General features: G+C 35.8%; 1 protein-coding gene across 1 annotated transcript; it reads left to right on the forward strand.

Moving 5' to 3' along the window:
* Window positions 1-6,627: 6,627 nt before the first annotated feature.
* Window positions 6,628-8,648, forward strand: LOC133310692 (GSH-induced LITAF domain protein). The gene is made up of 3 exons (XM_061511659.1): window positions 6,628-6,985; window positions 8,006-8,132; window positions 8,241-8,648. Exons 1-3 carry the CDS (start codon window positions 6,783-6,785, stop codon window positions 8,322-8,324), a joined length of 414 nt encoding a protein of 137 aa, XP_061367643.1. The 5' UTR covers window positions 6,628-6,782; the 3' UTR covers window positions 8,325-8,648.
* Window positions 8,649-10,797: the final 2,149 nt, after the last annotated feature.

A 10,797-nucleotide genomic window follows, 5' to 3' on the forward strand; every position in this document is an offset into this window, starting at 1 on the left:
CCTGACAGTCAAATGTTAAATTCAAAATACAATAATGCCTCCCATCTTTGCATAATGCTCAACTCTTAACATTTTATACAACATAATAATCCAGAGGAAACAGTGATGCACGGTAGAACTTTAACCTGTACCCACACGATGCAAACTTATCTTTATCGTGCTATGATCCCCCTAATATTTTGAAAATAAAATACGACGTGTTTGATCAGTTGGCAATATTACTAACTGTTATATTGGTATTGAACAAATCTCAATTATATAATTTATTAATTAAAAATATAGGACTATCATACATTATAGATATCAAAGAAACCTCACACGTCCGGTGCACTTTAGAAATATAGCTAGACTGGAATCTTATGGTTGTATTCCTTCTCCAACATCTAAAAAAAATATGTTAGAGAGATACAAAAGATACAACAATATTAATTAAGTCTCATCTAATACCTTAAAGTTATGGTTAAAGTAGCATTTATCATATTTACTAGGGAAAAAATAGCATTTATCATGGTATCAGAATTGAAATGACCACGAGGTCGTATGGTAGAATAGAGATGCAACTGAGAAAGAAAAGGGGAGAGAAGATAGAGAAACAGAGAAAGGTGAGAAAAGAATTTCTTTATTTCAAGACTAACTGAATACATGCCCCTTGTGTAGTTCCACTTTTCCTTTTATTTCCTATGTAACCACCGACTTTACTAACATTCACATGCTTTATTAGTGTTCCTAATTACACGTCATCATCTAATACAAGTCATCTCTAAATCTACGTGGCTTCCTTCTTTCCCTTACAGCTTTCCTTTCAGCTAAGCTTGGTTCCTGTTGCTTATTTTCTTTAGTTGCTATTGCAGTTACCTGTGTTGCTATAGCAGTTTCAACTTCCTTTTCCACCGCTTGATTAGCTTGTGTATCAATACCCCCACCATTAAAAATAACCTTGTCCTCAAGGTTCAAATGTGGAAACTGCTGCTGGAACTCATGTAATGGTTCCCACGTGGACAGTTCTAGTGGCATTCCCTCCCATAACACTTGAATTTCTTCAAGTCCTGCAACATTCCTCCGGAAAGCAAGCACCTGTTGGGGTTGAAGAACTGGTAAACCAGAAGTAAATATCTCTGGTAACGGAAAAGGAGGTGTATCATGGTCTCCTCGAAATGGTTTTAAAAGAGAGACATGAAATGTATTGTGAATTTTTGCAGCTGATGGCAGAGTGAGTTTGTAAGCTACTTTACCTACCCTTCGCTCAATAGGAAAGGGTCCAAAGTATCGACGACTAAGCTTGTGGGAGCTACGAAGAGCCACTGATTGTTGTTTATAAGGACGAAGGCGAACCCACACAAGGTCACCTGCCTTATACTGAACATCATGTCGATGCACATCTGCATAAGTTTTCATATGACATTGAGCTTTCTCTAGATTGATCCTTAGTTGCTGGAGTAATAGTTGTCGCTCAGTAAGTAGGGAGTCAACCTCTGGAATTGTGGCTGTGGTAAGAACATAATCCAAAAGAGAGGGAGGATCACGACCATATACCACCTTGAAAGGAGCCATGCCTGCTGCAGAGTGAAATGCAGTGCTATAACATAACTCTGCCCATGGTAACAGCTTGGACCAATGCTTAGGAGAGTCAGCCACAAAACATCTCAAATATTGTTCAAGCACTCTGTTCACCACTTCAGATTGACCATCTGATTGTGGGTGATAGGCAGTAGACCTCTTCAAACTTGTGCCACTCAAAGCAAAAAGCTCCACCCAAAATTTGCTCAAAAAAATAGGATCCCTATCCGAGATTATGGACCTTGGGATGCCATGAAGCCTGCAAACCATATGAGTGAAAATAGTGGCTACCTTAACAGCATCCTACTTCTTAGATAACAACCCAAAATGTGCCATCTTCGACAATCTATCAACAACTACTAAATTGTAGTATAACCAAAAGAATTGGTCAATCCTATAATGAAATCCATTGAAAGATCTTCCCAAACTCTCTCAGGTATAGGAATTGGCTGAAGAAGTCCTGCAGGGGATTGCATTGGAACTTTAACTTGTTGGCAAGTCAAACAAGAGTTAACAACTTTTTTGATGTCTTGTTGCATATGAGACCAAATGAAGCTTGTAGAGACACGTGCAGATGTTTTTTGAACACCAAAATGGCCACTAGCCAATGTTGAGTGACACTCCACCAAAATCTAAGGAATTAAAGGTGAAGAAGGGTCAATGAGCAATTTACCATTCTTCAATAGTAAACCATCACGGATTTGTAATTTTGGATGTGAAGTTGGGTCTGACTGCAATGCTTTATATTTTTCCTTAAATAATTCAGAATTCAGATTTTCCTGCTTAAGAGCTGTAAGAAAATCATACTGGTTGATTGAGAGAGACATAAAACTCATGACATCTGGTTGTCTTGATAATGCATCTGCAACACGATTATCCTTGCCTGGCTTGTACACAATAGAGTATTGGAAACCAAGCAATTTGGAGAGATAATATTGCTGCTCAGGGGTTTGAACTACTTGGTCTAATAATGCCTTTAAACTTTTCTGGTCTGTTCTAATCAAGAACCTTCTTCCTAACAAGTATTGTCTCCATTTCTTCACGGCCTCGGTGATTGCATAAAGCTCCCTGACATATGTTGCAGCCCTTTGCATTCTAAGTGGTAAATTTTTGCTGAAATATGCCAAAAGGTGATCTGCTTGAAGTAATACAGCACCAACACCCAAATTTGAAGCATCAGTCTCAATTATGAAATCTTGATCAAAGTTAGGTAAAGCTAAGACTGGAGCAGATGTCATAGCCACCTTGAGATTGTCAAAAGATGATTGGGAAGCATTACACCATAGGAAAGCATCTCTCTTGAGTAACTCAGTGAGGGGTGCTGCAATGCTAGCATATCCTTGCACAAATTTGCGATAATAACCCGTTAGGCCAAGGAAACCACACAATTGCTTAATGTTCCTGGGAACAGGCCAATCTAACATGGCTTTTACTTTATTAGGGTCCATACTCACACCCACATTGGAGACAACATGCCCAAGGTATTCAACCTCTTTCTGAGCAAAAGAGCATTTGCTTTTCTTTATAAAAAACTGATGCTGCTGAGGTATGACTTCTGTGGGAGTTGAGTCAACAGAGGAATCCAACATTTTCAATTGGAATAATGAAGCAACTTGCCCTGTCTGTTGAAGGCGCCTAAATTGATTCAATGAAATTGGACCCGCATGAAACTCCCCCTGTAGCTTTATAACTCCACTGTTGCAAAGAAATTCCATAGTCAACTTGCTATAATCCAGTGTGACTGGTCCCAACCCTTGTAACCATTAAACTCCAAGAACCATATCAGCCCCTTGGATTAGTAAAATATAGAAATCCACCAAAAAAATATGTTGTTGAATCTTAACTGGTACTGCTGGACAAAATCCTTCGCATTGCAAGATTTGTCCATTCCCCACCATTACTTCAAACCTCTTGTCAGTGATAATTGGTAAGTCAAGATGAAAGACAACCTTTGGTTGAAGGAAGTTATGTGTGCTTCCCCCATCCACTAGCAATGAGAATTCTGACTTGCCAATGTAGCTTCTGAATCTGAGTGTCTGAGGTACCACTACACCAGCCAAAGCATGAAAGCTAATTTGGGGCGTGGACACTTCCATACCACTAAAATCTTGTTCAGAATTTGCTGCTGGTTTGTTATCTTCGGCCAATATTCCTTCTTCTAAACTATCTTCATCAGGCATTATCAAAATATGAACTGACGCTTTGCACTTATGCCCAAAAAAATACTTGTCACAACAAGTAAAACACAAATTCTTCTCCCTACGTTCGTGAATTTGACTTTGAGTAAGGCGTTGGGTAATAGGTTTGGCGTGATTGGTATTGGGGTTTGTAGCAGTGGTCTTAGGAAGGTTTGTATTCTGAGTATTTCGCAATTGGGGTGTGGGCAATAATGGAGGGTAAGGTGAGTGTAGTTTTGGTGGGTTATTTTTAAGCTGTAACTTGGATTCCTGAATTTTGGCTAAGGATATTGCATGTGTCGGAGAAGAAGGACGGAAGGCAGAAACATCATGTTTAATTTCTGGCTTTAACCCTGAGATAAAACAACTCACAAGAAACAATTTGGAGAGTCCATCTACCTGGTTGGAGAGTTGTTCAAAGGCTTCTTGGTATTCCAGTACCGTCCCTGTTTGCATCAACTTGGATAGCTTACCTTGATAATCTTCCATGTCAGAAGGACCAGATCGCACTTGCAGAGCAGTGAGAAATTGTGGCCATGAATCAATTTTGGAATTTTTATTCAACCATTGAAACCAGGCCAATGCCTTTCCCTCAAAATAAAATGGAGCAATCTTCAATCTTTGTGCATCATCTATATCATAGAATTCGAGAAATTGATTAATTTTGAAAATCCAACCTTGTGGGTCGCTGGATCCATCATAACGTGAGACTTTGAGGCGCAAATTTTTTGCAGCGACATGATCTTTCGGCATTGAGGATGGTTGGTGGGATGACCCACTAGGAGATGGTTGTCGCTCCCTATAGTTGTCAAAAATAGCATCCAATTTACAAGTCAGTTCTTGGAAGCGTTTGGTCATCTGTTCTTTTAACACTTCTACCTCAGCCTGTGTGGTGTCAATCGATCATCAAGGGAACAAGAGCGAGTTTCAGGTGGAATGGTTCAATGATGAAAGCACCAAATTGGTAGAATAGAGATGCAACTGAGAAAGAAAAGGGGAGAGAAGATAGAGAAACAGAGAAAGGTAAGAAAATAATTTCTTTATTTCAAGACTAACTGAATACATGCCCCTTGTGTAGTTCCACTTTTCCTTTTATTTCCTATGTAACCACCGAATCTACTAACATTCACATGCTTTATTACTGTTCCTAATTACACGTCATCATCTAATACAAGTCATATCTAAATCTATGTGGCTTCCTTCTTTCCCTTACAGCTTTCCTTTCAGCTATGCTTGGTTCCTGTTGCTTATTTTTTTTAGTTGCTGTAGCAGTTACCTGTGTTGCTATAGCAGTTTCAACTTCCTTTTCCACCGCTTGATTAGCTTGTGTATCAATATTAATTAAGTCTCATCCAATACCTTAAAGTTATGGTTAAAGTAGCATTTATCATATTTACTAGGGAAAAAATAGCATTTATCATGGTATCAGAATTGGAATGACCACGAGGTCGTAACTACGATCTTCACCACCCTCACTTTCAAGTAAAATCAAGAAAATCACAAACAAGGTAAACCAAAAATGAGCCTATGCAACATAAGATAGACAAACAAAAATGGACATGTGTCATATTTACGCTTCAAACTAAGTGAATTCTTGCATGAGGGGATGTATTAAAAAGATACAAAGGAAATAAAATAATTAATATATCCTCACTAACCCCTCAAAGTTTTGGGTTAAAATTGGTTCTTATCATAGGTAGACAAAAAAAATGGATGTGTCATATATATACTTCAAGCTCAAATAGCTCTTATGTGAGTGGGTATATTAAAGAGATATAAAAATATAAAATAATTAATTAAATCTCACTTAAACCTTAAATTTTTAGATTAAAATAATTTTTAACAAAGCGCAAAGAATCAATATATATCAAATTCAAAGAAGAGAACCTTGAAAACCTCACGCATTTGCCCCTCTCCAGATACCTCTCTCCTCTAATACTCGTGGTCCGTATTGTCTAGCTGGTTGAGACAGATGGAAATGTCGTTGTGCTCTTCTCTCCTAAACAGATCCATGGAATTATGGAAATGCACTCGTAAGAGAAATTAATTCAACTCACCAACAATTCTATATGCATGCAAATAGAACACAAGTCTTGAACCTTGACAGATAGGTATCAGAGATCAGTCTGCCAAGGAGTGCTAGTAAAAATGCAGTTCCGAATAGTTGGTCAGAGTTGTAGCAGATTTTGTTAAGCTGAAATTCATGTAACCAAAGAAATAAGTTACAAGGCTCACTGCGTTGGCAACGAATGCCATGTTCTCTAGCCCTTCCATAGCTGCATGCACAAATTGGAATTTCAATTTATTAGAGTAACACAACAAAATGCTTTCCCACACATAAAAGGGAACAAGGCAGAAGAGGAAGTGGGAATTTTCAAAGCTGTTACCGTATATAAAAAGTGTGCAGCTCTGTTTCCTCCTACCCTTCTTTGTAGCCTTAGTTGGGTACTCATATTTCTGCAGATTCCCTGGTGTGTGATAAAAAAAAAATCAATCAACCAAACGACCAACACACGGAAACACATAAATGAAGAACGGAAGAAGAACGTGTCCAACGTCCATTTGCCACCGTGTCTATTTCAATATTGAGGGGTATTTTCAAAAAAAATTCATATTTCCCCATCAATCTTTTACTTTCAACCAAACATAGTCTCAGTAAATTTTACATAATTTTTCTGATAATATTTCGGTCGACCAAACAACATTTATAAAATTTCCCCACTTATTTTAATTTACAACCATTTCCCCACTAATTATATTTACTTAGTTTAAAAAAAAAAATTCCTCTACCAAACATCCTAAAGAGAATCTGGAAGTTGCGGCCGTTTTCATTTGACGAGAAATGGTTTCTTATAAATTATTTTCAAACATTGAAGTTGAACGGCATTTACTGAATAAGAAATTAAGAGGAAGGAGGGGTATTTTGGTCCGTAAGGAAAGTACAAGGAAGAAGAGGCGATGTAAGAAGAAAAGCAAAAGAAACGCGTTTTGGAATTGATTTATTATTTTGAGGAAAGGAAGGGAGGGAGAGAGAGAGAGAGAGAGAATATGGAGAAAAAGGGGGAAGAAGTGGTGATGGGAGTGCCAGTGCCGTATTACGGGGGCGAAAACCCGTATCAGAAGGGGGTGATCCCTCCTAACGCGGTGGTGGGCGATCCCAAGGGTATCCCCATCCAGCAAACCATTTACAGGGACACTCCTGCTCCTTTTAATTGCCTTCACTGCGGCAACACCGCTCTCACTACCGTCAGGTTTCTTATTTCATTTCATTTCATTACTATTCACTATTCCTCGATTGCCCCTACTAATTTATCGATTTACTACCTGCAGTGCCCAGTCCACCCATGTCTCATCTCATACCCCAAACCCAAATCATTCATATTTCTTGTCCTTTTTAATTTTCCATATATCATTTCTCATTTACTATTTTTTATTTTGTGTTCATCAATTAAAACGATGAGATGTGAATCTTGTAACGTATTAAAAATAATTGTGTATTCTTTCTGTGTCTGTAGTATTCTATTCAACAATAAATAATAAATACTACGAGGTCCGCTCAGACTGCTCTTGGTAACTCTTAACAAAATACAAGGCTGACTTTTACAGTTTTTCAGTATTGAATTTGTAGTTTAACCTTGATTATTCTACTTTTGACTCTTCACCTGCAATCAATATGTCTATTATATTATTATCAGGAATCAAGATTGACCTTTTTCTTCTGCAAACAAGTTAAAAGTTGGTTGGTTTTGTTTGTCTATTTATCTTGTGCTCACTGTCACTGGCTGTATCAGTATGCATGCGTGGGTTAAAGTGACTCGTTATGTCAATTAACATCATGTTTGAGGTGTACATGTGATAAGAAAGCATATGCCAAAATTCATATTCATCCTTTACATATTTAGGTAGGGTTGTCAAAGACTATTATTGGCTTTGTGTGTGAGAAGATTTCAAGTGACTGACTACAATCACTTGAGTCTGGAGACTTAAGGCTTGGTTGAGTTTGTTTTAACTTTCAATTACATAGACACACACAGAGGCACTGTTTTGACAACTAGTCAATCGGGATTGATAATCACGAGCAACATTTTGCAAATTTCTCAATTTTAATAAAATTGTGTGCATAATCTGTTTTCCAATATTAGTGGAGCTGGCTGGACCCTAGGCTATTAGGTTGAAGATCATTCCGTTGGTCGTCCATTTTGAATTTCTGTTTAAGTTTTATCAAACTTGACCGGCTTTTGTTTTCTTATGGTGTTTTGCCTGAAACACAGATCAAAGCCCAGTCTGGCAGCATTTGTTGGATGCTTGATGCCAATGATGCTTGGAGTTTGCTTTCTTTGTCCTTCAATGGACTGCCTCTGGCATAAATATCACTACTGTCCTAAATGCCACGAAAAGGTAGTATCGTACTAGTTATTCCATTGGACTGTCTCTGGCATGAATATCACTGATATAAATGTCTAATTGCAACTTAATGTCATTGCTGTTATGTTCATGTGTGTGTAGGTTGCTGATTTTGAGAAATCAGATCCCTGTGCTGTGATGGATCCACCACACTGGACGCAGGAGAGTTTTGCCTTGTCTGGATAGTATGATAATTCTTGTTACTGGCATCTTGACTTGCATTGTCTGCAAGTAGTAACTTCGTATGTGCTTTATTCCTTGTTAAGTTCGTTAAAAATTAGCTGTTACATGTGCATGGGACAAAGAGAAGAGTGCTAGTTACTTTTTGCTGTTGAAATTGATCTGGAATTTATTATCTAGTTGTACATCTGTTACATAGCTGCAATACACTCGTGTCTTGTGAATATTATATTTGAAAGAGAATTGCTGGTATCCACGATCTGCATGGCTTTTTTCGGCCTGGGTTACCTTGTTTAAATTAAATAATAAAACAGTTGGATTGAGTTGTTTGGTGAGTACCCGATCTCTTATTTTCATATTACAGTTGTGGCTCTGTGTGTATTTTGTATATTTGAATTTCTCTTTAAAAAAAATGTTTTGTGTGTGTGTGTGTGAATTGCAAAAATGATTTATCGTTTATCATGGATAACTTATATTTCACCTCCTTTTGTTTCAAATGCTGTTTCAAAATATCCATTTTTGGGCTCCGCTTGAACTCCTTAAATAAGATGTGTTATCTTGTATCAAAGTATTGTGTTGCTATTAACAGCAATAGCACAACAAAACAAACACAAATGCTATTGAAGTTAGCTGAGGTCTAGAACGATTTTCCAAGTGTATGCATAATTCCATGCTACATTTCTACTGTTGCCTCTTTTTTAAACAAAACTTTTTGGACAGCTAAAGTTCTTTTAGGGCACTTTCACCTGTAAATTATATACAGTAGCTCCCACAAATTCATTTGATCATGTAACATACAAAAAGGTAATACTCGAACACTATCGCCCTGATTGAATATTGTTCTAAAAATAATTTTTTGGTTTTCAGAACAAACAAAAAATCTATTTGATAAAGCTTGTTTTGTAAAAAAAAAAGAATTAAAAATTGTAACTGTTTTTTTTTTAATTAAATTTAGAGAACATGTTTGAATTGTTTTTATTTTTTGTTTTAATTTTTAACTTTCAAAATAAAAATATATATATAAAATACTTATTTTCATAACTATTCTATAAAACAGATTTAAGAATAAAAAAGTCAAACAGATTTTTGTATACTTGCCTTTATTTTTTTTTAAAAAAAACAAAAGAGAAAAGAAAAGGTGATCTTTCGTGCTTCTGTCAAATTTCGATGACTGGTGGGTCCTTGGTATGTACTTCTTGGGCTTATTGACCAAAGTATTTATGAATACTCAAAACCCAGTTTGGAGTGATTTTATTCCATTCAAAAAAAAATTGAAAAAAAAAATAAAAAATTATTTTAATTTTATTCCATTTAAAAAATTTACGACGACTCCATACGTTTTTTTGTTACAAATGCGTTAAAGTTTAAACACCTTATAAATGTTATCTTTTATATAGTGGACATGATGTATGTAATTTATTTTTTGGTTTGTGTTTGTCATTTTAAATGACATAAGTTATATCATTTTAGGAGAGAGACAGATACAAAAAAATAGAAATCATGGGAGAGAGAAAGTGAGTGATTTTTTTTAATTTAAATTTTAAATAAAAAAATAATTTTGTGTCTATCTATCTGTTAAAATGATATAACTTTATGTCATTTAAAATGATAAACACTTTTTCATTATTTTTACTGCATTATATTCTATAAATTATAAGTGATTAACTAATATTATCAGCAATTATTTTTTTTTCTTCGCCAACAAACTTTACGATACATCTTAGCCTTTGTATATAATTAAGAATAGATGTTTACAAAAACGAATACGACTGAGGTGGACCAATTATATTAAAGGGCGTTCAATCCCTCATCTCATAGGAAAGTGAGATGTTTTTCAGCAGATGTATGTGATGTTTGTTTTTTTTTGTTTTTTTGAAAAACTAATGGCGGGGCTCACTTTTGGTGTTTCTATGACATGATGTAGAGATTTTTTTGTAACATTATATTTATAAATCCCTATATTAAATTAGGGGACTGTAGTTTGTCCTTTAACATGACACCATCAAATTTCCTACACACACAACATTTTGTGAGACCCGCACTTTTTAAAACAAAAAAAATTTAAAAAAGTTAAGGCACGCAAAACGAATCTCTATAACATTACACAATCTCTTTTCCTACAACATAACTCTTATAAAACCCTTAAATTAGATAAAGAAGGTAAGCATGGGAAAAAAGAGAAGTCAGTTTTTGTAGCAAAGTGATGCCGATAGCACATGGAAAAATGGCTAAATAAAAAGATAGAATTTTTAAAAAGAGTGAATTTCTGGTTCTCAATTTCGATTAACAAAAGAAAAAAGTGTTTGTCATTTTAAATGACATAACACTCTGTCCTTTTAAGAAAGAGACAGACACAGAAAAAAAATATATTTAAATTTTAAATTAAAAAAATCACACACTTTCTCTCTATCATGATTTTCATTTTTCGGTGTCTCTCTCTCTCCTAAAATGATATAACTTATATCATTTAAAATGACAA

The sequence above is a fragment of the Gastrolobium bilobum genome, unplaced genomic scaffold (genome assembly GCF_033153095.1).
Source record: "Gastrolobium bilobum isolate Gb01-03AN ecotype WA unplaced genomic scaffold, APGP_CSIRO_Gbil_v1 utg11324, whole genome shotgun sequence".
Lineage (NCBI taxonomy): Eukaryota > Viridiplantae > Streptophyta > Magnoliopsida > Fabales > Fabaceae > Gastrolobium > Gastrolobium bilobum.